General features: G+C 44.3%; 1 protein-coding gene across 1 annotated transcript; it reads right to left on the reverse strand.

Moving 5' to 3' along the window:
- Positions 1–453: 453 nt before the first annotated feature.
- EHHADH (enoyl-CoA hydratase and 3-hydroxyacyl CoA dehydrogenase) lies at positions 454–27,432 on the reverse strand. The gene is made up of 7 exons (XM_035544501.2): positions 27,268–27,432; positions 19,409–19,512; positions 18,648–18,820; positions 17,368–17,479; positions 16,940–17,044; positions 10,471–10,812; positions 454–2,947 (listed from the first exon to the last, which is right to left on the reverse strand). Exons 1-7 carry the CDS (start codon positions 27,342–27,344, stop codon positions 1,677–1,679), a joined length of 2,184 nt encoding a protein of 727 aa, XP_035400394.1. The 5' UTR covers positions 27,345–27,432; the 3' UTR covers positions 454–1,676.
- Between the last annotated feature and the right edge of the window lies 1 nt (position 27,433).

Genomic DNA, 27,433 nt, shown 5'->3' on the forward strand with positions numbered 1-27,433 from the left:
GCAGCGTGTCTGGGGCTGTCCTGCCGAAGGACATGACAGCCGCCAGCACCAGCCAGTGCTGTTGTGTAACATGTCACGCGGAGTCTGCTCGCGTGGAAGCAGTGCTTCACCTTTGAGCAAATGCTGGATTGCTCTCAGCTGTGACACGCAAGTGATGGGGGGGAACTGCAGCAGCTTTCTGGGCCTAGAGTTATTTCTGTTTCTGGTCCTGGAGAAAAATGCTCCCTGGAACCAGTCATTTGGTTGGTTTATGGCTTCTGAAGGGTCTCCTGCTCTCAGTTTTGCACCCTCATCCACAGAAAGACAGGAGTAGAAAAAGGGCAAAATAAGTTACGTTTAGAAAAAAGCAGCAAGCAGCCTCTTCAAACAAAGACTTCTTCGTTAACAGGAAATTTATCTAATTCTGCCATGTAAAGAAACAATGGAGGTATGAAGAAAGAACAAACACATTTTCCATTTTCACTACGGTATCATGTAATCAAAGCAGTTTTATTAAAATAGGAAGCAGAAGTTAGATATCTGATGTTAATCTTCCTGAGAAGGGAACCCAGACCCACCCCACGCCAGCCTAGGCGGTAAATTCACAGGCCACGAGCAGTGGGTGACTGCCCCACAGCAGCAAGCCTGGAGGAAGTTTGGTCACCTCCCCCTGCTCTGCTCCCTGTGTGCCTGCAGAAATGTTCCTGCCTGCACAGCTCTGGAGCCCTGCACTCCTCCGTGTGCCCTCTGTGCATGTGAAAACCCGGTAAGTGCCAGGCCAGGCTTCAGTCTGGTCAATTAGATCAATTAGGTAGCTGTAGGCAGGCAAGAAAGGGGGAGGGTTGGCAACGCAAACCCACACTTAGAGATGCCAGAAGATGTTTCTGCCTGGACACAGACAGGTGGATGATAAAGGAGGCTGGAGCCTGGATGCAGAAGGCCGGTCGTGAGCCAACATCACCGGGCAAGTTAGGCAGGTTGATGCATTTGTGGCTTTTCTGTCATTTATCAGCATTTGCTTCTGTGGGAGGAGGGGACAGTGCCAGCCCTGCCCCTCGCTCTCTGTCCAAAGCTGCTCTCTCCAATTCATTTGAATTTACCTCTGAAAGGCACTGTGCCCCTTGTGCCAACTCCCCCCAGCAGCAGGAAGGGAACAGGCTCCAACTGGCTGCGTTTCAGAGAGCCAGGAAATCTGGGGTGGAGATGGGCTGCAGGGGGAGATCTGAACAGGCTGCGAAATACATTTAGGCCAGGATCTGGTAGATTCATCTCATGTGGGGTGAACTGTGACCATCTCCTTTGTGAATTGTGACCGTCTCGCTCTCGCCTCCCTCTGTGATTTGCTTTGAGGGCTGTGTGCTGCTGTCCCTTCGACACAGACGGACCGGAAGAGAAGCACTGCTGTGAAGTCCTAAAGGCAGAGCAAAGTGAAATGCGTCCGTGCACAGCGATGCGCAAAAAAGGTGGGTGAGGCTGGTGGTGAGACGGAAGGGCGGGTGATGGCAGTGGCTGCCGGCAGCGGGGGGCTGACTGAGATCAATCGTTGGCCAAAGTTATTCTCTGCGAAGGCCCAGGAAGGTTAGTGACATTGTTTACGAGCCTGAAGCACTTTGGTTTTGATTGGAACAGACAGGGCAATTACAGCACCTGTTTCACGAGATCTCTCCCATGAATTTATAGAGCAGGTATCAATGAAATCACAGCTTGCTGCTCTGTGAGCCTGAGCACGACATCCACTCTTTGAGGGGAGGGTTCCCCGCAGCTACCAGCTTTTTCAGAAAGGCACTGGGACGCAGCTCGGGGACATCAGGGTGGGCCTCAGAGTATTTCTGCAGCTTAGCCAGAATGCGAGGGAGCCCAACGGTGGAAGCATAGAACATGGGGCCACCCTTGTGCTTTGGCCACCCATAGCCATTGATATAAATGACATCAAGGTGTTCTGGGCCTGAAGCTATTCCTTCAGCCAGGATGTTAAATCCTTCATTGATGAGAGAAAACAAACACCGCTCCAGGATTTCCTCCTGGTCTATAAAGCCGGTCTTGATCTGATGGGTGTCCCTGTACTCAGACAGGAAGCTGTGAAGCCACGGATCTGGCCTGGCTGTCCTGCCCCCAGCCTTCTCGTACTGATACCAGCCTTTTCCAGTTTTCTGCCCAAACCTGCCTTGCTCACACAGAAGGTCGGGCAGCGGGCTGTAGCGACGGCCGTGCCGCTGGCGGGCAGGCGTTCCTGGAGGCAGTGAGGCCCCAGTGAGGCCCTGGCCCTTCCGAGACCTCCAGCCCACGTCCAGCCCGGCGAGATCAGACATTCGGAAAGGCCCTATCTTAAACCCAAAATCTTCAAGAACCTGATCTACATTCTCTGGTCTGCTTCCTTCCTCTAAAAGAAAAACTGCCTGTTGTACATATGGAAACATCATTCGGTTCCCGACAAAACCAAAGCAATTCCCTACCACCACTCCAACCTTTTTCATCGCTTTGGCTAGTTGCATGGCAGTGGCAATGGCAGCTGGGGATGTGTGACGGCCATAGATTATTTCTAACAGCCTCATCACATGAGCAGGGGAGAAGAAGTGTGTGCCAATGACCTGCTGTGGGTGGCTCGTGGCAGAGGCTATTTCATCGATGTTCAGGGCTGATGTGTTTGTACACAGAAAGGCCCCCGGCTTGCAGATCCCTGATAGCTTTTTGAATATTTCCTTCTTCAGTGCCATGTTCTCAAACACAGCTTCGATAACTACATCTACATCCCGCAACCCATCAAAGTCCACAGTGAACTGGAGACGCGCAGGGTTATGGAAATCCAGGCTTTGGGCATCCTGCCCCATTTTCATAGCCTCACGTTCCAAAAGGAGCATCACAGCTTTTCTTCCCGTGTTCAGATACTCCATGTCCTGCTCCAGGGCTACCACGGGTATGTTGGCCTTAACCAGAGAAGTCACAATGCCTCGGCCCATTGTTCCCAGCCCTAGGGATAAAAGGGAGATAGAATCAGAGACTATGAATAGAAAATGTTACAATCAATCACTTGACAGCAGCACTTCCTCTGGTATCTCCGGGATAAAAGGCAGAAGCCTAAGCAAAATGAATGGTGCACAGACAGAAGAAAAGAACTGAAGACTCCAAAAAAGGAAGGTGAAGCCTCTCTTTCAGCGAGCCTAAGTGTTTGAAAAGCAAGAGCAGAAAGGCAAGTTGACATCTTCTCAAGATTACAAAATACCAATGGGATTCACTCCATGTGATTCACATCTTCTCCCTGTGAAGTTTTATACCTATGGAAACCAGCATCGCTTAAGAGTTAGAACCTGGTGAGAGCAGACAGGAGATGTGAGTTTCTACTTCAACCTTCTTGCCAGCTTCTAGCAGCTTCACCCTCAGGATACCAGTGCTTCTCTGGGGCACTCATGGAAGAACATCAGTGCAAGCAAACACACCCCACAGAGATTCAGACACCAGCAAAGCTCAGACAATTGGTTTCTCCCTCCTCCTTGCAAGTTTCCTCTTTGTCTCCTTCTTCTCCCTCTGCTCTTCATTGCATAATCTTTGATGCAAACACAAATTCAGCTGCAATTTCTGTAAAGACTCTCAGAAACCGATCTGCTCTTGATTTTATCTCTGTCTCATATATCTCCCATCACCAGTCCAGGCACGGAACTAACAATGTCTTCTTAATCCAGAATTCAACATATCCCACCTCCTTTTTAATCACTTGGGAACATCAATAGCCTTTTGCTTGCTGTTCACGCTTCATATTGGACACCTCTGCCCACCGGGAACAAGCCAAGTCGTCCAATGCAGGCTATTGCTAACTTTTGAAGGTTAGTGAAGATACAGTCTTCCTTGTCCAACCGTGCAGTTAAAACTCTTGTCCAGAATTCCCATTACTGAACATCCATTTGAGCTGTATTTTTTCCTCCAAGATCCATAAATGTGCTATTACCAGCTCATACTAACATTGGAGGAATAATATTGTGGAGATTACTGGCTCGCTCCTTTCCCTCCTTCTGAGCCCTTCCGCCAGCTCTGCCCTCTATTACATAAAACGAAGCCGCAGGCTTACACTTTCCTATGATACCCACCCCACGCTACTTACACTGTTCTCCCCTGATGGAGGCTTTTTGGACTGAGCGAATACAAACTAGTGAGAGAAGGCCAGTGCAATTTTACCAGCTTTAAAAGTGCAAAGCATTTGAGTGGGAGCATTATTAATATCCTAAATAAAGCAACAACTAGACAAAGTCCAGGTTTGTCATAATTCTGTAAAAATGATTTTTTTAATCCCAGGTTTACAAATGAAAGTCTGCTAAACAAATAAACAGAAACAAGGGGATTAAAAAATTTGTCTAAAGCAGCTTTATAAAGAAGAGCTGAAATTATGTCATCAGTTAAACAAGTTCCAACTTTGAAGGTCAAACAAGGTAGTGTATTTTTCCTGCAAGCCACACACCCTTGATTTAGTTCTGTCCATGCTAAACTCGTATACACGGAGGACATTTAAAACACTCCCTGCTTAGCTTTAAGAACAGTTCTTATAGACATTGCTATCTGGATGCTTGCTCATAAACCATTTCGCTGCCAAGCAAATGCTGAACTTCCTTTCTAGGAAATTAAATCTTCATGATCAGACACTACAAAAATTAATTTGAAAATAAAGGTAGAATAACATGAATCAATTCTTAGTATTTCATTGTCCACGGTTTGCTGACTGACAACCAAACAAACACAAATAGCTCCTTCTGCTTTGCTCAGTTCTCAGAGGCTTGGATGTATCAGCAGGGTGTTAAAACAGCTCTTTCTGTCTTTGTTGAGCTACAAAGACTGCTTTCTTCTCAGACAGTGCGGGAGTGTCACCCACCACCTCCTGTACAGCCACCAAGCCTAGCCCCATCTTTAAGGCTCTCTTTCGACATCATGGTAAAGGGTTTGCACTTCCACATCCTAGTTCTTCACAGCTCCCTCTTGAACTCTTTTATTCCTTTCCAGGGGTTTCCCTTCTTAATTTCGAAGCCGTACTAAAGAAACAGCCAATACACCCTGGGCCTTAGTAACTCCTGCTCCTCTCAGCTTCAGTTTCCTGACTGAAATCTTAGCAGTTCTCTCACGACGTGAACAAGCTGCTCCCTCCTAGATCAAAACTCTGGTGTTAGCTGATTCAGCTCTTTGCTTTTGTTCACATGTAGTGTAAGTAATCCCGTCTAGGTTTTCACCGTCCCACGACAGACAGGCGTACATGCCTGTAGTCCTGCACTTTCTAGGCCACAGGAGGAGGCTTATAGATAAGACATAAGCTTGCCAAGCTTGTTTCTGACCTAGAAAAGCTGTCTCTCAACTTACTACATAACTCTTCAGTGGCCTGTATGAAATGATGTTTAATGAAGCTGGCAGAGAGAGTAATGAAAGCCCCAAGGGTTTTGTTACATTAGAGCTTGCACAGCATGACTCCCCTGGAAATATTTTCTAAAATTGGGCTATAAAACCAAGGAGAGATCTGGCTATTTAGTAGAGAAAGAAGCATTTCTAAGGACTTCCCTTTCAAATTTATAGAGACTCGTGATCTTGGTGAAAAATGTATTAGAGCAGTAAAAAATGGTAGGAAATCACTGGGTCTTGCATGGGTAGAAGGCTGTAGAAGAAAGGGAAGTGTTGCATGCTCAGTTCAGGTTGCACAGACCAAAACACGGCTAAGAACTACTCCAGGATTTCTACTGTACATTTTGTTTTGTTCCTCAGTTGGGCTCTTCCCCCAGATCATTACAAAAACCCTATATTCTTGTCTTTCATTCAGAGAACTGTTTCCAGAGTTGTGTTCTTGCCCAAGGCCCAGCTTTCAAAAGAAGACTGAAATGTGCTTCAGGAAAAGACCAGTGTCTAGCCATCTTGCTTCTGGCCTTTCATTGCAAAATGTAGCTTTGGCATATAAATAAAGCTACGCTTAAACTCATGAAATTTAAGGCCAAACATGGATACAACAAAATCATTTGTGGGGCAAGCAGAGTGAATAATGATTGTTAATTATTGCTCTGTCACATCAGGTACTGAGAACATGAAAAATGATGCAAAGTTAATTGAAGGATTTTAAAAACAAGTTTCAAAACAAACAAACTCGAAATATGTATAAAACAACTTATGTAGAGTCACACGCACTAGAGAAATACTTACCAGTAGAAAACATTCTGAACTATAATGAATATTTAGACTTTAAAATAACAGGAATTGGAAACAGCACTTTATAAATTGGTAAAAATATACAAGGACTGTTCCAATTTTCATGTTAAAAATAACAGTGAGCAATTGGCGGTGGTGGACTGATGCAGACTGGAGCTGCTTCTTTCTCTAACTGTTTCAGGGTATGAACTTCAAGCAGAAATAATGTGATACTCAAAGCAAGCAGGAAGCTACTGAAAGACTGAGGAAGGGACAGAGATGAACTCTTTCTCTGGGTGATGAGGAACCAGAGAAGGTGGAAAGAGATGGGAGCCAAGAGCACAGAGCAAGCAGGAGCAAATGAGGTAGGTGGCATCACCTGTGTCTGAAGACAGCCATGGACAGCTAGGCCAAGAGCAGGAGGGATCTTGCCCAGCTGGGTGCTGCTTGTTATCAGTCCTTCAGCAAACAACCCACAGACAAAGGTAGCTGATGGGAAGCCAGGACTGCACGGCAACAGTCGCCAACTCATCAGCAATGCCATCTATCAAGCAAGCCTACAAAAATGACACATAATGCTTGATGCTGAACATCCATTAAGACTTGGTGCCAACTCCCTCTAACAAGGTCCTGTTAATATTGGATTGACAGGGGGTCCACAAAGCAAGGCTCCCCCAGCATTCATTACAGGGCTTCCATACCCAAAAGTCCTCTGTGCCGGCAGAAAAGCTACTGAAGGAGGAAGATGTCGCAGTGATCTGCTCAGTTGCTTCCCATTTTGCAGTGATAACAGACAGAAGAACCAGCATATTGCAACAGGGTTTTAGTGTGTGAAACAGCACTATTTTGAATTGGGGGCCGCCTGACCTCTCACCATCCAAAATGGATGCAAGATCATGCCTTCCTCTCTCTAGGGAAAACAGGGAGACCCTGGATAACCTATAGAGACTCAGTACTTTAAAGGGATGATCAGCACTATTTTAAGAGGTGTCCCTAAAAGTTCATCCCTAGGATTTTGGTTTCTGGTGCTACAAGAACGTGCTAACAATCAAGAATATGGAAATATGAGATGGTACTCGCTGGAGAATGACTTCTTGTTATGGCAGCCTGAGAGAGAAAAAAATGCAATGGTGTTGGCATATTCTGAACCCATCTCCAAAGGACTTACTATTTCTTTGATACCAAAAGGCAAGACATGAGGAAGTCCTTCCAGAGGAAAGAGAAAAAGCCCAGTGGGGTGGCAGAAAGAAGTAAGTGATGGAAAGCAATGACATTTAGTATGGCATAAGATTAAGAGTTAAAAGGAGGTGATCAGTGGCTTCCCAAACAGAAGCTGCTTATCAAATGAAGTACAATGTCTACACCTTGCACAAACAAAGCAAGCTATATTGCTTATGGGGGTTATTGATAGAAGCAGTGATTCAGAAAAAGAATTAGGAGTTTTGGCAGGTGTCAAGGCCTTGAGAGGATTGATAAGCTTTAATGACCCTGACCAGCTACACCTGGAGCCTCCACCCCACACGCACCACCCAGGGGCTTCAGAGCCCAATTTAAGCTCAGCCCCGGCCCTCTGCTCTTTTCCTGAGCTACACTGGAGAACTGCCTGGCTCTGGCTGTGGTCCCATTGAGCCACGCTTCAACCTGCTGACTGGCTTCCCCACTCTACCTTGGACCTGCTTCATCGTGTGAATTTTGATTGATTGTCTGGATCCTGGCATGATCTCAGAGTCTGTCCTCTTTGCCTTGCTCAGGTACTGTAAATAATTGATACATCAGAGAGCTGTGCTGCCATCCAGAGGGAGAACTGACAGGTACGTCATGAAGCTCAACAAGGAAAGATGCAAAGTACTGCGCCCTGGGAGGAATAATCCTATGCACCAGTACGTGCTCAAGGCTGACTGGCTGGAAAACAGGATTGTAGAAAAGGATCTGGGGTCCTGGTGGGCACCAATTTGACCATGAGCATCAACGGGTCCTTGCTGCAGAGAAGGCTGATGGTACACAGGGCTGTATGAGGAGTGATGCCAGCAGGCAGAGGGAGGTGAGTTGTCCCCTCTGCTCTGCACTGCTGGGTCCAGTTATGGACTCCTGAGTATGACAGAAACATGGAGATACTGGAATGAGCCCAATAAAGGGCCACAAAAATGTTAAGGGAGTGGAATGATTCACATGTGGGGAAGGGCTGTGAGAGCTGGGACTCTTTCTGCCTAGAGAAGGTGGGAGTGGGGCAGAATCTTGTCAATGTATGCAAAAACCTGAGGGCAAGGTGCAAAGAAGTAACCAGGCTTTTGTCAGTGGAGCCCAGCGTCAAGGCAAGAGGCAAAGGGCAGAAACTGAAACGTAGGAGGCTTCATTTGAATATCAGGAAACATTTTCTTGTGCTGTGAGGGTGACTGAGCACTGGTATGAGTTGCCAGAGAGGCTGCAGAGTCTCCATTTGTGGAGATATTCAAGAGCTGTCTTGTCACGGCCCTGGGACATTGGCTCTAGGTGGCCTTGTTTGAGCATGGGGGCTGGACAGGGTGACTTGTAGAGGATTCTGGGATTCCCCTCAGTACTCCATCCCTTGGAGAACTGCTGGCCCTTGCTGCTTCCTGCCAGTGGATAATTAACAGGATGTAGTAAACATGGCTAATACAAACATTGGGTGTTACCTTGAGCATATTAGGCAGGCACAAAGAAGAAATATTATCTTTGTACCTGGTCTTAGCATAATTACTCCTGGAATACTGTTCACACTTCTGGTGTGCATGCTTTGTGGAGTGTTGGGAAAAATCAGAGGAAGTTCAGAGAATAAAGAAAATGACTAAAGCATGACAGATTGTGCTCAGCAGCAAAAGAATCAAAGCAATTAGTTTATTTATTCTGCAAAAGGTATGGGTTAACTTGAACTATGTCTGTAAACAGCTACAAGAAAACTGAAACCTGGGTAGAAGAGGTTGGGTCAGCTTCAGACCAGAATTCAGAAGTCTGGCAGATTTTTTTTGGCAGTTCTTAATCCAAAGGGTGGGAGATGTAGCCCTACCAGTTCAGTCTGGAAATAAGATACAGGCTGTTTTTTCTAGGAACCTTCAAACAGGGATTGGATTTGTCCCTAAAATTTCCCTTAGTTTAGTTACAGCATGAACATAAGTAGATCAGATGCCCTGAATGGTCCTTTTGGCTATACTGTTTTTTGGCTATACTGTTTATTCGTATTGAGACTCTTCAAGAAAAGTTAGTAATTGTAGCATCATTTATCAGTCCCTAACAAAGACTGTCCATTTAATTGTTGATTCTAGTCTCCCGGTCGTTCCTACAAAACTTCAGCATAAGCCCTTTCTGCCAAAGAACACTAGAGGACTGACCTGTCTGGGTTCGCTTGCACCCAAGTCACATGATAAATTTGGTGATAATTCATGCCTTATTACCCAAATGACCTAACAGCCACAGATCTGCCTCACAAGGCTTGTGGAGCAATGTTCAAGAAACATTTTCATTAAAAATGAAGCATGGATTAAGTCAGGGAAGCTAATGAAGAGAAGGGAACTTTGAAAAGTAAGTGTTTCTCTGGTCTGAAATGAGCTTCCAGAGAGCTCCTTACAGGGCACAGGAGGCCTGGAAAGAGCAGTGTTGGTCTGGTGAGCTTTCTCTGAAAAAGAATGGACGTTTTCCAAGTGCTCCATTACTCATCTAACCATTTCTGAGTGCTACTATCAACAGGCCGAGCTGAAAGATACTACTTTTTTTTTTTTTTTTAAATCTCAGCAGTGCATCAAAGGTTTTATTTAAATTGCTCTTATAAAAAATTAATGAAGGCATTATCTTGCTGGGCTACAAAATGGCAAGAGTGGATCCCAGTGAGATGAAATCTTCTTAAAATACAGCTGTCAAAACATTTTTGTTTTAATATATCCCTGAGTGACTCTATGCACATGCACTTCTAATACAGAACTAGACCAGGAGGAGGAGAATTTCGTGCAAACCTGCTTCTAACATGGAGCAAAGCCAGGACTCAACATGGCAGTATTTAAAAGGGAACAGACTGCTTATGATGCACAGATGAAGCTGACTCTGAAAGTGGAGGAAGTTTCTCTCCTAAAGAAAGGGGTGGGATTAGGTAGCAATCTATTGGGAAATGACTTGCCATCTGACCTTCCCTGAGCTTACCAGTGCAGTGACAGCTTATTTCCTTGCATGTCACCTATGGGCCTGGGATATCTGTCCTGTGCTGGGTACCAGTGACTGCTAGGGAATTCTGCTTAGGCTTTCTGCCATGAGTAAAGCCCTGCTATACTCATCTTGCTCCCTTTCAGCACTGCTGTTAGCTGCACAGTCAGGAAATGCAACAGCTTTTCATCCCCTTACCTATCACAGCCGCTCTGCAGATGGGCTGAGGGGAAGCACTTTTCCACGAAGCTCCACTGAGCGTTGTCCACCTCTGCACTGCTCTCTCTGCAAAGAAAGCATACTGCAGTGCTTGGGCTTGGCCTGAGGTCAGCAGGATGTTAAACAGCTCCTGTTCCCTCCGGACTCCATCTGCAAAGGGCTGCTCTGTGGCGGCTTTGACTGCTTGGAAGCAGAGCTCTGGAGCCAGGCACCCCCGGGCCTGTTTCTTCACCTTCACGAGAGCCTCACTGAGAAATGCTTCCATGTTGGGCAGCCTTGGAATGGGCTTCAGGCTGAGCCTGCGGGGTCCCAAGGGCTGGCCTGTGGGTAGAAAAATGCAGTTATAGCACAAAACATTCCATGCTTCCTGGAGGACTATAGATTTTCATCTCTCTACATAGAATGAGAATGTTACACCTTTTTCCCCTCCTGCTAAGCCCACTGTACTAGGGCTTGCATGGCACAATGATCTGAGTCAGCATTCAAGTGTCTGATGCTTCTCTTTAACTTTGTTTGCCTTGACAATGGCAATTTTTCAAGACCCTTCTCCCCAGACTTCAACAAAGCAAGATTTCAATTTCAGAGACAACTCCCTCCTTCCTTTTTCTCAGCTACAGATTGACTTGACTTCTCCAGTTCTTACTCCACGGTTCTAGCTGTTGCATTTGTAAGGCTCCTTCTGTTCTTTCTGTGAGCTTCAGTATTAGAGTTTTTCCCCAGTGTTGCTCAGCACTCAGTGCCCAATTGGCATTGCCAGCCAGATGCATTCCAGCCAGGGTCCTGACCCAGACGTTTATATGAATGACTGGGAAATGCACCCTGACTTCAATTCTTCCCTAACAGCAGGAGTCCCCCGTTCCCTGTGGGACTAGCCAAGAGGATGGCTCACACAGCATGAGTTGGGGAGCAAACGAATAACAAGGAAGAGTTCATGCTTCTGTGTCAGCAAGGGGTGAATCAAGCAGCCACAGAAATACGTGAGCCTCATTACAGGAGGAGGTTGCTATGGTAATACCTAGAAAGAATTCTTAATTGAGAGAAGTTAGTTACATTTCAGACACCAAAATCCTCTTCAGAAACATAAACCTTGGTGCCCGCTGGGAGATCTCTGATTTGCCCATGTTCAGGCTATTCCGATGTTCTTAGCAGCTTGCCTCACTAAAGACCATGGAGGAACAAGATCAGGAAATTCAGGAGGCATCTCCTCAACATTCCAACATTTGCACAAAGCCTTTCGTCATCATAGCTACATCCAGATCATTAACTGTGATGTTATGGCATTGAGCACTGCAGTACTGTCCCCAGGAGCATCCTGGACCACCACCACAGCAGGATGGTGGGTGGGCCCCCTCTGATGGGAGCCCTGTGCTGAGAAGTTCTCTCATGTATAACCTCATTGGCCTGGTTTCTGTTATGAGCTCTGCGTAGCAGCACTTTTCTTTCAAAGGTGGCATATAGCACCCCGCTCGCCCTTCTCTTCCACCGTCTGACTGAAAATGCCACTGCATCAGCAGAAGATTCGGAGGCAGGAAATCTGGTGCCCCAACATACACAGGGTACTGAAAAGCAGGAATAATGGCAGCGCTGCAATTGTGGTTTTCCAAAGAACATGTCCTGACTCTAACTCTTCCTCTAAGACCAGATGCTTTTAAGAGAGAGAGAGAGGGGAGGAAAAAAAAAAAACAACACATGAATTCCCAGGCTGAGTTGGTATTGATTTCCTGAAACAGTGGTCTTCAGAGGTCAGGCTCTTTAACTAAGCCTTTTAGAGAACACAAAAAGATGAACGCTGACCGTGTAAGTAGCTTCTCCTGTAATGTGAGTCCATCAAAATGCTTCCACACTGACAATGAATATAGCTTGGATTTGGCAGTACTGCAGGATTTCAGTCAAGATATTTCTTTATTTTTGAATCCTTTGTCTTCCCTAAATGTATGTTTTTAATATGAGAATACTCTTCATCCATAGTCCTTTATTTAGGACTGAAATAGCGGGTTTCGTTTTTCCAAAAAGGAAACCACTGCTTTGTCCCAAAAAGCAAATCTGATGGCTGGAAGACCACTTAGGACAGGACAGACCAAGAGACTTCATGTATCTCCCATGTGAGAAGTGAACAGAAATGCTACTGGCAGCCTTTAAACATGGTCTTCAGACAGCAAACTGTACTTGTTAAGCGCAAATACTGATGAGGAATGTGAGACGGTTGCTCAGACTGAAAAGTAACTCTCCTCAGGGTCCTGTAATAAAATTCTTATTCAGCTAAGCATTTCTACAGCACCTCCATGCAGCTTCCTTGCTGCTGCAATGCTACTAAGAATCAAAAGTGTACTTATGAATAGAAAGAATGATCTGAACCTAAACCTGGGAAGAAGAGATTAGTGCAGGATACCTACAGCTTGGTTTCTGAAATCAAAGAAGCAAGAACATGGTGAATGATACTGGACATCAATGATGTAGAGAAAGACATCACCCATGAACAGGAGCTAGCACAGGTATCTACTTTGTTTTGCTAGGGTTTGTAATCCAGGTGGCACAAAGGATGGACTGAGTCCATAACACTTTTATCAGCAAAAGCAACATGTAAGCCTGCAGTATCAAACACTGCTATTTAAAGTAAAAAAAAAAAAAAAAAAAAAAAGGGCATCCCAGAGTGAACTCTAGGGATATTACTGGACTGAAGGCAGGGCTAGCTCAGCAGTCTGCATGGTACAGCAAACTGCTTGTACATGTCCGGGGAGAAAAGCTGGAACTGGTTCCCTGTTCTTCAGGCTAGCAATGGTCTCAGACCACTCAGAGACAAGTGTGGCTAATGTCGACCCTCAATTCCCTCTGGTTGTCTCAAAGGGGCATTTTGCTAGATCTGCTTAAGGAAGGTGGTAGCCAGAATGATAAGCCCAGGAGAGAGATTCAAATATCTGCATATTGTACATCTTCCCAGAGATAATGCACTAAAGGCCCTTGTAAATGTAACTGACTTTTTCCAGTACTCCCCATTTCAAGCATGCAGTTACTGCATGAGCAGCAGTAGCTGCTACTCCTGTGGGTTTCACGAGCCTCAGAAGGAACACATACTTCCTCCACAGTTACTGCTGGTGGCCTACAGGCAGAAACTCCTAATCATCTTTCCATGCAGAGCGTAATACCTGTGGGGTCTGAACTAATCTAAACTGAATGGACTTTGCCTTGGCTCTTTGATGTATGCCATTGATGCTCTTGTGCTCTGAGAAGATAAGTTAATCAGCAGACATGGTCAGAAAGCAGGAAATCTGCTTTGCAAAGGATCAGCTGCCATTTTCTCTTCCAGCCCAGGAAGGCTACAGCAGGCCAACAGAGGTGGGCAGTGTAAACTGCAAGCAATTATGGCAAATTTTCAATTTTTTGATGCCATCAGGTGGACAAATTATGTAATGCAGCTTCAAATTAGTGCAGTGGTTATCAAACACATTTAATGGAAGAACATTCTTCTAGTCTCTAAGGACTTAGCTTCTGCCTATTCCTTCCTTCCTTAAATAAAAAACCTTCAAGAGCGAAAACTTTCTCTTGCATAAACAAGCAATTTCTTCTGAAGAAGGACAAGAACACACACTCACTTCCTACTCTGCGTTATGTAATTACAGGTTTTGACTAAAAAATCTTAGATTAAATGTCTCTGTGTATTCCTACAGACATTGATTCAGAGCTGTTCAGAAGGTGTTCTTCACTAAGAATGTTCCATAAAGTTTTACGGATGAAGATTTCCCAGCCTACCTACTGTAAAGGCAGTTCTGTCACCTATGGATAGAAACGATCAGGGACCCTTGCTTCAGTGAGGCCACTCATCTGAGGCTGATCTCTTGCCCCAAGTTACTGCAGCTCTAGTGCTGAGAAAGCTTTAAAAGAAAATCCTATCTGAATGGGTTCTTTGAGATGGATCTTGCAGTAGAGCACTCCCGGGCTAGGAGCAGAAATTCCCTCAGTGACAATGAGTTATTTAACCAAACTGCTCTGTAAGAAGCCAGCAGTTGTTAGCCTCGTGTGTGTTTTTTTTTTTTTTTTTTAAGAAAAAAAATGTTGTCATACAAAGTGGATTTCTGTGATGGCATTTCTGTGCAATTCTGTTCTTAAGATTGTCTGGAAAATGTTTACTGAAAACATAACTTAGCTGGTCTGGGTTTGTTTCCCCACACTACATGAGACTGTTATATCTCTTCTGCAGCCCTGAGTTACAGAGATACAGAGGTACAGAACTAAAAGTGCTGTTTTGCTGTTGTATGGCAGGAGAATTTTATTAAATTTATGCGAAGGCCAAAACCAGGAATGACTCTAAAGGAACATATGGATTCTGGGTACCCCATTCTGTCTGCTTGATTAGGTCACCTGAGGATAAACAATGCAACAAAACTTTTCATGATATTCTGCAAAGTCTAAAGATAAATTTTCCAAGCAGGAGAGAGAGAAAGATGAGCTGGTCTCCAGTATTTTCACTGTTAAAGAACATACTGCAAATGCCAGTAGAGCTATTAGACGAAGTTTGAAAGCATTTTTCTCTAAAATTCTGTTGGAGTTGGTATACAGTGTGATGACGTGAAATACCTTCAGTGACACCACCCATTCTTCACTGAAGCAAGAAACAGAAATGCTACTGCAAATAATGAGCAAGCCTGGAACAGACAGGTTACCTGCTGGACATCCAGTCAGGATTCTTGCATGCTTACACAGTTCTCAATTTTCCTTGCTACTGACGTTTTCCAGCGAAACCGAAGCTACAGAACAGGAATTTGCCAGTAACGGCAGTGCACAAGAGTTCCAGAAAGCAAGTTATACTGAGAAATAGTGTGTTCAGTGACTCATTCCTGAGGTTTTCCTCTATGTTCAAGCTGACTTTGACAATTCTCAACCACTGCATATCTGTCACAGATGAAATAACCATACAAATGTCTACAATTCATCCCATTTCACTTAGCTTTTGTTGAAAGCCAGGATGCTTGCCAGTTTGCTAGCTCTAGCAATGTATCTATTACTCATTTTATGATATACTGATTCTGCCATCAGTATCGGTATCAATCTTACACATGGTCTCTTTCAGAGGCTGAGAGGTTACATCAAAGGGAACACTATTTGTTGGGTTAATCTGTCTAGCAAAGTAGTAATATTTCACTGCCCTCCCAGCTGGTGGGGAAATAGAACTCTCATTCAAAACAGACTAGATCAGTGAATCGAAGTGCCTTTGCTTTTCTTAAGCAATAGTGAAGTAGGTTGGATATTGGGAAGAACTTCTTTACCGAACGGGTTGTTAGGCATTGGAATGGGCTGCCCATGCTGAGTCACCATCCCTGGAGGTCTTTAAAAGATGTTTAGACGTAGAGCTTAGTGATATGGTTTAGTGGAGTACTTGTTAGTGTTAGGTCAGAGGTTGGACTAGCTGATCTTGGAGGTCTCTTCCAACCTAGATGATTCTGTATATTACCCATCTTTCTAAAGTTTTATATTTAACTAGATTACATATCGGGAAAAAGAAAAAGATTGCTTGTGTCATCAGTTCTGCACCAGAAATGAAGCCCCAAAATCATTAGCATGAATATGTTGAGAAGGAAGAGCATCTATTATGGAAGACCCAGCCAAAGAACATGCTTTTGCATCTATCTGATAAATCCCATGTTGCAGCTAAGTATGCAAGACACTGATTTTTGAAGAATAGTGTATTCATTGAGCTGTCTTGAAAACATGGTGCATTGTCATCTAGGCCAAAGCTGAGGCTGCTTCAACTCCTAGCATGGGAGAAATACTCCTACAGAGAAGGAGAATTGGTCGTCTTTGTAGTAAAGAAAACTGCAGGAGCACCCCAGTTTGGAAAAGCATTGCCTGTAAAGGCCACGTGATCAGAACAGGAAGATTCTGTTTTTTTTTTTTTTTTTTCCTTCTTTGTGTGCATCTCATGTGAAAGAGCTCCACATCAAATCCTGACAGGAGTCAATAGTCTGTCTCCAAAACAGGCATCTCACCACGCAGCCCAAGGACAGTCAGACTCATGGATCATTGAGTTCAGCTGAGGATGTGCCAGTCCCTCCGCTAGAGGGAGACAGTTATTTTTTATCAGCCCTTATTGATGATGCATCTGGTCTATGCACAATACCAGCTATCATCCAAAGTTATATATGGGAAGAGCGCATATTCCCCCAAATCAGTTGAATGCAGTAGCCCTGAGGAGCATGCAAGTTTGGATATATAATTAATAAGCATAGGGACTCCTTATTTCTGTTTTTCTCTGAATCCTCATTTGAATTTCTGCAGCTCTCCAGCATCTGAATTTTTCCACGTTCGCTTAACAGAAAAATTCTGCAGCTAATTCTGTTTCAGATGGATGCCAAAACCCAATGAATGGAGCATATGGAACAAACTAGCGGGCTTTGTTCTGACTCTCTTCGGCCTCAACAATTATTTCTTGGCATTGCTACAATTCTTTCCTCACCAATCAGCTTGTTTGCCAAGCGAATTCCTGCCTCAACTGTGTTCTCTTCCACAACTTCATCAACCAAGCCCAGCTTCAGTGCTTCAGTTGCTGGAATGTGTCTTCCTGTGATAAAAAGAGAAATAAGGTGACTACAGTGGGGCATTCCAGGTGACTTCATTCTTTTTAAATCTGGTCAAATGACTTGTGTAGCGGGCTTCAAGTATGAGACAAGCTCATTGAGCACAAAATGCATCACGAGCTATGTGCCTCAGAAGCACTTATGTCCCCTTCCTAGTCAATCCTTATGGGAAGCAAGCTGAATTTCAACACAAGCAGCTATGTGTTTAAAAAACAAAACCAAAAGCCATTATGCTTCACTAGACCAAAGTGATGCTATGACTCAGTTATCCTCATAAACACAGCAAGGCCGAGGTACAGCACTTTACCTGTAGTGATTAGATCCAGAGCAGCTGGCACCCCAATAAGTCTGGGTAGTCGCTGAGTGCCCTCAGCACCTGGAAGTAACCCAATGGTGACCTCTGGTAAACCCATCCGTGCCTAAAGTGAAGTCAAATTCAACAAGTCGTCTTAGCAAGAGTGTCAATTATGAACCACGTAGAACAAATACAAGCAGACCTGATTACACGTGATGCTCCTCTAGGAATCCTCAAAGAACTTCTATATAGAAACCTCATCCTTGCTTTTTGCCATGTAAGACAAGCCCACTCACCCTTTTCAACAACTTATGAACAGAAGCAGAGGAGGTGTCACACTTCAGAGGATGCGTGGGTGCTAGCACAGCTCTGGATTAGACCAAAGGGGACAATAGCATCATCCCAGACCACAACACATGTGCAGACAAGGCAAGTAGGTGTTAGTAAATGCTAGAGGGTTGTCTGTGACTTGCTATCTCCCTACCCTAGTTCTTACAAATTTATTGAAGGAAGAATGGTACCACTCACATACTGAGCTTTTAAACTAACTCCCCTTCCAAAGTGCTCAAATGGTTCTTGATGCACTTGAGATTTAGTAGGGTTACAGCAGAGAAGCTAGTGACAGCAGGAAGAGGGCTCCTGTCTTCTCTTAAAAATCTACGTAGTTTGTTACTTAAAAAAAAAAAATACATTTCCAGTTGAGCTCTTAAGGGATGTGGGATTATTTTAAGACTACTACTTCAGGCATCCTTCTTAAGTGGCATACAGGATATGTAGAGTACCTCTTTACAGTGCTATAGGAACCCACATTGTCAGGGGAAAGTGGTTCATTCTGCAAAAATGAGGAGATGCTCCTATCAGTGAAGAGTCTACGTAAGGAGACCAGGTGCTGCTAAAAGGCAGTTCAGCAATCCTGAAGGTAGGGATTCAAGAGGAAAAAAAAATAATTAAAAAATTTTTAAAGACTTAAGTGTGTGGGGGGAGAAGCTGTCTGTTGGGTAGAGTGCTCCCTGAGGAAACAGAGCCCATGGGAAATCAAATTGTAAGTGCTCTATGCTAGCTGAGTTTCAACTACCTATTGAAACTAGGTCACTAGCAGAAAGAAATGCAAAATTCATGTGGCTGGGGAGAAAAGTAAGAGAAAGTCATGCCGCATAAGCCAACTACGCAGAATTCAGATAATGACTACTGAGACCGAAGGCAAATTAACACTTAGTCTCTGAAGTTTCTCTGCAGGAAAGATACAGGAAACTCCTCTTCAGGAGCAGACTCTAGTTCACAGCGTGTGTTACCTGCACATGTGCAACCCGATAGTGACAGCCAAGTGCCACCTCCAGGCCTCCTCCCAAGGCAATGCCTTCAATGGCAGCCACCACAGGCTTCTCGCTCCTTTCGATGAGAGAAACTAAGGGGCCCAAGGCAATACCCTGTCTCTTTGGAGTAGAAAATCCTTGAATGTCAGCACCTGAGAAAGCACAAAGATGAAAAGGAATTACTGGGGAAAGCAGCGACTGGAATGATCCTTCCCTTGGTGCCATTAAACATCACTGCTCACAGATGTTTGAGGTCTTGCAGAGATGCTGCTGGCAGGAGAGTGGTTAACAGGAAGCAACCCCTTTTGGGACCAGCTGCAAGAAAGCCAGGTTCCTTAAGCCTATTCAGAAAGCTAAGGGGATTGCAAAGTACAAAAATACATAATTGTAATGATCATGCAACTACTAAGGTAATTTGCAGAGATGCTTATTTAAAAAAGAAAAAAGAAAAATATTGAGTCTGGAATAGTTCAGTTCAAGTTACTACTAACAAGTGATGTTGAGCTCCACAAAAATTCCCCACCTTCACAGATTTCTAGAACTGGAGGAGATTTGTTACTCATAACTGCCCTGTCCAATCTCTCATGTGCCCCATGTCAATCATGGGACAGCAGAGTAGAAAAAAATCCACTGTCTCATGGCCATTTTATCAACAGTGTTATAAGGCAGAGAATCTTCAGATGTGGTAGGCAGGGAGTATTTGCTTTCTTTCTCAGACTGATTGAAGAAACTTGTCTTACCTGCACTGAATTTCCCACTTTCGCCACAAATTGTAACAGCTTTCACTGAAGGATCTGCATCCGCTCTCTTCAGTCCATCCTCTAATGCCTGAAGAACTGTCAAACTGAAATGCATTCGAGAGTCAGCAACTAATGGTCAACTACGTTACCTTTCCACCAAAACCAAGAGGCTCAGTGAAAATAAGCAGTAAGTCCATGCAAGTCTGTCCTCTGACTGGTCTTCTGTCATAGCCCCTCTGGGTGAATCTTCATTAGTCTCTCACTTTAAGGCCAAGTGCCAAAACCCACAAGCTTATCACTGCTGACTGACCTGTCACTCAGCTGCTGCAGAGTCTTCTTGTGCCTATGATATCCCTGTTTCCAAAGCAAACAGCACAGGGAAATGTTCTTTTGAAAATGTCTTTTTGAATTAAACATTCAGATTTTTAGGAAAACAGCATAATTTGAAAGTAATTAATGCTAAACCACTGCTAACCTACAAACTTTTTAAAAGGGAAATGAGCTCCGGGGATAAAAAGCTATCTTTCAAACACCTGACATAGAGCTGGTGCTGTGCTGACAATTATGAAGCTTTCACTTTGCAAAGACCTGTATGTAGGCCCACACTTGAACTTGGGTGGCATCCTGTCAAAGTGAATTTGGGCCTAAAACACTACGAATTTTTTTGTCTCATCTGAACGTATCTCCACAGACAGAAGCCATTAATGTGTCCAGTGAAGAATTACTAAAGAACTTCAAAACTGAACAGTTAAGTATAAAAAGTATTTTTACAAATCAGATATTAAACAGAAATCTGAACTGACTATTCATCCACTTGGTATTTGAAAAAGCTAAACATATACTCTCCATGTCCTTCTATATATATATATATTTTGCTTTAGAAGACAGTGACAATAAAGAAGATGGTAGGTAAAGAAGCACTAACGCCTATCACATATTAACAGAAGCAGTAACAAAAATCGTGTGTATGTATAATTTAGATACCAAACTGTGTTCATATGCATGCGCTTTTAAGTATGTAATTGTGTATGTTGTGGGGGAGATACTTTTCTGCGCGCATACATAGTACAGCTGCAGATAATGACTGATTCAGGAAATTTGAGCCATAAGTGGATAGAGAAATACTCAAGTATCATATGTGCTTGTCCAGTCCTTTATAAATAAATACAACTTCTCTTCTTATGTAATTCAGTGGGATAACTGGAGCAAAGGAACTGTGAATCGTGTCCGTGATCTATCTTAGCCCAGGTTCCTATCCAGAGGGAGCTGACAAAGCACAACCCAGCATGTATGTATGTACAATCTGGGCTATAAGAAAGCCACTGATAAAAATATTTTGTGAAGTTATAAATATGATGGCTATATTATTCAGACCTTGTATATTGAAACTTCTTTGTAATCAGGTTTCTAAACTTCTATATTGGCATTTCTTTTGTAAACCCCAGTTGAGAACTGTACAGGGCTTTTTTAGTTCCTCATTTCCACTTACAGAGGTTAGGCAGGTGAGATTCTCTGGGAAATTGGTACTGCCACACAGAATTTTTCAATTCTGATTCACTGTTCTGGACGTGACCCCTGGTGAGAACAAACAGGCACAATCCCAATTGGAACCTGCCCTCTGCCACGCGATTTGGGCTGTCAGCTGCACTCAGCTCCTACTGGCTGAGTCTCCACATCACATCTGTGCTCCAACTCAATTCTTTCCTTGTCCTCTGGTTTTGAGTCCCTGATGAAGAAGGAAAGCAGAATTCCTCTTTTTTCCACGTCTGCAGGGCAGCACACAACTGGGCATTGCTACTGAACTTCCAGTTAAAAGCTGCATGCGTGCCACACGTTTTTTTAACCAACATTTGTCTGCTTGCATCCAGCCCTGCAGTGCTCTCTGGCGGGCTGTCTGAGGGGTCTCCAGGTCCAGCTGCTGCCTGGGTGAGGCCACGCAGCCACAGGCTGAGAAGTGTCATTTCTGGAGAGAGAACAGCCACTTAGGTACCTACTGCCTCCTCCAGAAATACAGAGAACTCCAAAGTGTGACATGAGCGATGGTTCCGAAAGCTGAAACTTAAAATGAAAATAATTTGGCCATGACAAAGAAAAACTACTAGGTGACTCAGTAAAGATCTTTTCAGTGCACCTAGCTCTATTTAGCAGAACACAAAGCCCTTCCAATTTTAATAAATGGTTTCATACTCTCTGGGACAAATACACGTTACAAAGTTGGTTTTATCTCATCCCATTTGTAACATCAAGTGCTGCGGCTGCTGCTGTTTGAGGAGGACCCACAGGCTGCACCCTGTGCTCGAGTCTGTTTTTTGCATCAGTGCCAGGCCACAGAAATACCAAATTCACCTAATGCTGGATGATTAAAGGGAAAACCTTTATGAAATGTCACTGCACCTTACAATCTATGGTGCAAAGAGGGGGAAAAATATGCAGCAGGATCCCTAACAAATATTAAATTTTGGATTTGAAAATATTGTGTAGGAAAATTGCCTGATTCTCTTGCAGGAGCAGACAAGAAGCAATCAGAGCATTTCTGTGTTTACAGTAGCCATGTGATCAGCAGTTGCAAAACGCCCATATAAAAGGTTTGCCCCTGTAGATGAAAAGGTTCAGGGTTTTATATAAGAAATTATTTACAAGCCCTCAGCAGTTACAAAATACTCCTACCAGGAGAAAAATTAGTCGTCAAGGCTGCTGTAAAATAACAGTTCAATACCGACATTATCTGCATTAAAAGAACTATTTTTGACAGAGAATAACTTGACCCTGTTCTTGCATAAATATTTCTTCTCCCTCCATACAACCTTTTCCCAGTGAGAAGTGTTTGTGGGACAAAAAGGAAGAAGAACCAGACTTTTTGCAGCTTCTTGTTCTAAAATGGAGCAATACGTTTGCTCCAAGACAGGTTAAAGTCCAACACAGAGGCTGCGTGGCTCAGTAACTTGCGCTGTAACTGGTACTAAAAGATAGAAGCTTTCATGCTTCCATGAAAGCAATCATAGTAAAATGTATGACAGCATAATTATAAAAATACTCAAGGGTATCACAACTTCAAACAGCTAAAACATTAGAGAAGCAAAAAGTCACCATAATTTGCATAAGTATTTCATTACTGCAACAGTATCATTCATTTAACAGAAACAATGCAAAAATTCACTGCATGTGTTCCAACTGACTCTTAATCCCATGCTATGCAGTCAGCTCTGCCATGCGTACTGTTTTGACTGCAAAAGTCGTTATACCGAGAGGATTCAGCGTTATGTGTTTTAGAAACGTGGTAGGTGCTGTTAAGAGCATGTGCACCCTGGGATAAGAGAATATTCCTGTAGGTGACCACACCAGGTTGTTTCTGTTTTGCATAAAACTCTACTCATTGCAGTGATGATGTGCTGGATTTGTAACAAGGTTTTAAAGAACTTCAAATTTTAGCTTGGATTTGTGGATGTGGACTTTAATTTAAAAAGAAAAAAAAAAAAGCAATTTAAGGGAATCCCTAAAATTAATTCAGTCAGGTTCCAATCTAACAGTAGAAAATGCTATCTGTGGAAAACATGCAGCTCTGGTCCCTCCCCCTTGTATTCCCCCTGACATCCACAATCACTGCATGAGGGATGGTCCCGTATGCATCCACATACCTTCATTTAGCATCCCCTATCGACCTGCTGTCCACAAATTTCTCTAATCCCCAATTCTGCCGATCCATCTGCCTCCACAGGCTCCTGTGCCATCGAGCTCTGTGTTATCTGTTTTAAAACAATCTCCTACTTAATCAAACACCTCTAGTTCAACTACTGCAGGATTTTGTAAACAGTTAGGCTTTCAATTTATTTGCTTTCTTTATGATTTTGTAAATCTTGACCTTATTGTCCCACAGCCTTTTCCTCTCCGAGCTGATGACTCTCGGCCTTTCCAGTATGTTTTCTCAAGGCACTGCTCTGTCCCGTTAGTTATTTTCGTCATCCCTTTCTGGATCATGCCCCTGTCCTTTTCCAAATACAAAGTCCAGAACTACACACAATATTTAAGCAATTTTTTAGTTTTACATTGCAAAGGAATGATGTCCTCTGTTTTGTTGTCACCATACATGCTGATGGTACCCTACATTTTCTAGGCATTTTGGTCTGTCCCAGCACAGCGAGCTGATGATTTCAGAGAACTGTCAAAGGTAAGGATCTTTTTCCTGAGCTGTAAATGTCAGTTTTGAACTCGGCATCCTCTAAGCTTGTCCTGGTTTATTTATTTATTTATGTATTTGAAGAACTTTTGGCTCTTTTTTTTTTTTGTAGCAGGCTTTGAAAAGCACTGTTTATATTTTTAAAATCGTCTTAATTTCCAGCTTGCATCTCTCCTATCATGTTTTACCCTCTTTCTTGTTCTCATTTGAGTAAGCCTTCCACTTAATAAAAAAAAAAAAAAACAAAAAACTTTTCCCTGGGTCTCCTTAGCTGTCCCATCAAGCTGTTCCGCTCTGGATCACCTGCTGGCTGAATGGTTTACCTAGGTCTCTAAGAAACTTTAAAACAGAACAAAACCCCAACAAGAAAAAAACAAACCGGTCTCCATGCTTGATCCTTTGTGCTTTGGACAGCTCCTTTCAGAGTTACTTGTGTTTGGCTTTGGTCACACTGCCTGATATTTACATAGTTCCCTTCCTTGAAACTCAGTACTGGTGCTGGCTCTAGCTGCTCTGTGCTCTCTCACCTCAGTGTCAGAGCTAGCCGTGTAGCTGCTGCAGTCACAGGGCAGCTCTCCTCTAACACAGCTTGAATCGAGCCATGCATTAATTAATACCAACATTAATTAGTTAATACCATGCATTAATTAATTAATACCAAACCCAGAATGGCATCTTTTCTGTGGGGTCTAAGGTTAGCAGTTTCAGGAAGCAGACACTTACTGCACCCATTTCTCTCCACATCTCAGCTGATGAGGCACTATCCCTGTCCAACACGGGTAATCACGGTCTCCCATCATTGCACCTATCCCGAAACTGCAGCTCCTCTAACCTCATTTAACATTTTCTGATTGTTATCCTGACTGGGGGTCTGAAGGACTGTCCTAGCAGTCACAGGGAGCCTGGGACTGCTTTTCCACTCATGGCAGCTATGTAGTTATACTTTATATAATCCCACACATACACTCCTCTACCTCATCCCTGTAAATTCAGTGGCCTGGCATCACAGCTAGCAGCTGGGCCCACTTGATGCCAAGAATCCAGTTCCTCCACCTTATCTTTTTAGAGTTAACAGCATTGATACAAAATCACCTTTATGTTTTGCTTTCTGTCACTCACTCAGAACTGCATGTGCTACTCAGCTGGCACTAGCACATTTTTCCACATCCTTCTTAATTTTCAGTGCCAGCAGCCTGTCTCTGCTCATGAAGTGTGGCTGATCCTTTCTCTTGCAAGTCTTGTCTGCCTGTTCGCCCTAACTGTCCAGTTCCTTGCACATCTAAATCTCTTCTTTCTATGCCACGGTCTCACAGATGCATTAGGACTGCAGATCTCTGGAAGTTAAACCTCTGCAAACCAGGAAAAAAAAGCAAGTTTGGCACATGCCAGCTCTGCTGGTGGGGAGATGGATTAGCTTGAAGGGGAGTCTGTGTGTGGGAGCCAAATTTGCTGCCAGACTCGCAAGTCAGCACACATTCCTCAGGAAAGCACTGCCTGGGAGGTACCTGCACAGCAGCAGATGCTGTCAGACAGCAAAAAGCAAATTTCTACCCACCAGTGGCTTCTAAAGTGCTAATGGCTGGTGTGATGGCATGGGAGCTGGGATAACGGCTCTGAGTGTCACATGTAATGGGGAGAGATAGGTGAGGCCAGAGCAGGAAAAACACACCAGCCTTTTAAAAAGCATCTGTGCCTGCTGTGAAATTAAATTGTCAGGACTGCGGGACATGGCTCCTGTCTGTAAGTTTCCCTGCCTGCTATCACCTATGTAGTCAGACATCTCAAACAGCAATCACAAACCTGCTTCCTACAGTCCAGCATATAAAATAAGCAGAAGTTTCGTGCAAGGATCACGGAGTGCCCTCTACCTTCCCTAGCTATAGCCAGGTCTCAGCTAAAAACTACTTGATGGCAAGTATGAAACAATTGTTGATTCCTGCTAAAACAGGTCTTACCCTCACTGGTAACAGAATAGTGCAAAGCTGGTGAAAGCTGAACTCAGTGCATCTGTCATGCTTGCTCTCTGCAAATTCAGCAGATCTTAACAGATCAGGAAATAAAGTAAAAGCCCATGAAAACCAAGCTATCCTTCTGAAGCTGGTTACAGTGAAGTGGACGTGCCCGCGCCATACTCCAGCGACGTGTACCATGTTAGTTGTCTTGAGCAGTGAAACAGTTGGCTGGAACTGCTTGATATAAGACAACAGGGACAGGTCAAACCCACCTGTCTTGTTCCCTCATGTGTTGCAAGCAAAAGTTTCACAGCAGCTTAACTGACAGGGCCAGGATCACAGCAGTCCGAGTTATGCTGCATTAGAGCACTTACTGCTTTGCATGGGAAGGATGGCAAGTTAGCTGTGAGCACAGCCGGCAAGTTTTCTTAGCCCAGTCTTGGCCACAGGAGGTCCAAGGGATATTCCATATTCTATATGTCTATAAATCTGGGAGTCCTATAAATCAATCAAGTTACTGCAAATTTGCTTTCCCATTCTAATTATCTGATCACATGAAAATGATCTTTCTGTGCTTTCAAATGTTGCAACAAAAGAGTGAGAGCAGGCATTCATGCTTTTACTTGCTTCTCAGCTTCTTTTTAACAAACTTTCTGCTTTAGAAGTTGGGCATGACTGCAGTGGATTTTTTGCCTTGGGAATACACATGGAATATGTGCTAAGATCACTGCTACAGAATGGCTCTTCAACCACAGCTGCTTAAGAAGGGTCCATGTGCTGCTATTCAGCTACATGAACTATAATATACTAACCTTGTTACAAATTACATAAACCGAAAAGCATGTCTGTCCACTTCAATCTGTGTGGAAAACTACAGTTTTCAGGGGCTCCTGAATTGTGTTTGACTGTTTTTCACTGGATGGTTTGAGATCAATTTTGGTCTTTCTTGACCACAGTTTTTAGAGGTCAATTTCTTAATCATTTTTAAAAGCCAAGTGCACTGTTTACACTTCTGATACTGGGGCTTAATCTCAGTGCCAGCTCCTCTTGCTGAACCACATCTGCAGCTTACAGAGCCCTTTGCCCTAACTAACCCCTGTGCTCACTTGGAAGCACAACGAATAGCCTGCAGGACAAGTAATGTGAACAGCAGCCAGTCTTGGAGGAAAAACTGGTTTTCACCTACAAACTCCAAAGGAACTGCGGGATGAAACAGCCGAGCTGCTAATGCTGCTGTGTGATTTCTCACTGGAAGCTTCATCCTGATACTTAAAGACTGGAAATGACAAGAAACGTGCTAAGTTTGAAAACAGATTCCACAGGAGATGGCAGAAAGCACAGATTGATGAGCCTGGCATCTCTCCTGAGGAAAAAAAAAAGTATCTAGAAATTATAACAAAGACCAAAAATCTTGGAAAAGTTCAGCATGGTTTTTGCAAAGGGAAAGCTAAGCTCAAAAGCTTGTGTCAGCTCTGTGAAGGCGTCATCTGAGCAGCGTCCCCTCAGCCGACAGTCGCCTACACACACCTGCAGCGGGACGGGCACGGGGGTGCCCCGGCCGTACTCCTCGTCCCTCCGCCCCAGTGCAGGCCCCCCCGGCCCCTTAACCAGGCGGGGGCCACCGCCCGGGGGCCGAGCCGCAGCCCCCGGGGCCGGGAAGCCGAACGCCCCCGGCCGTGCCCCAGCGCGGCGGCCGCCTCACGAAATGGCGGGCGGGCGGGCGCCGCCGTTACCTCAGCGCGTTGACCGGCGGGTTGCGGAGCTGGATCACGGCCACGGCGGCGGCGGCGTTCCTCGCGTACTGCGCCATGCCGGCCCCGTTTCACTGCCGGACAAGTCCGTGGGTACCCGGGCGGAGCTGGGGCAGGGCACGCGGCGGGAGCGGCCCCTTTTCGTGCC

This window comes from Cygnus atratus, chromosome 9, assembly GCF_013377495.2.
Source record: "Cygnus atratus isolate AKBS03 ecotype Queensland, Australia chromosome 9, CAtr_DNAZoo_HiC_assembly, whole genome shotgun sequence".
NCBI lineage: Eukaryota > Metazoa > Chordata > Aves > Anseriformes > Anatidae > Cygnus > Cygnus atratus.

Bases quoted from the DNA above. Each gene is read 5' to 3' on its own strand.
- EHHADH (XM_035544501.2), bottom strand. From the start codon at position 27,344: ATGGCGCAGTACGCGAGGAACGCCGCCGCCGCCGTGGCCGTGATCCAG. The intron at 18,821-19,408 runs GTAAGACAAGTT...GTGCTTTCTCAG, and splicing joins AAGTGGGAAATTCAGTGCAG to GTGCTGACATTCAAGGATTT. The intron at 2,948-10,470 runs GTAAGGGGATGA...TTTTATCCCTAG, and splicing joins CTGCAGAGCGGCTGTGATAG to GGCTGGGAACAATGGGCCGA.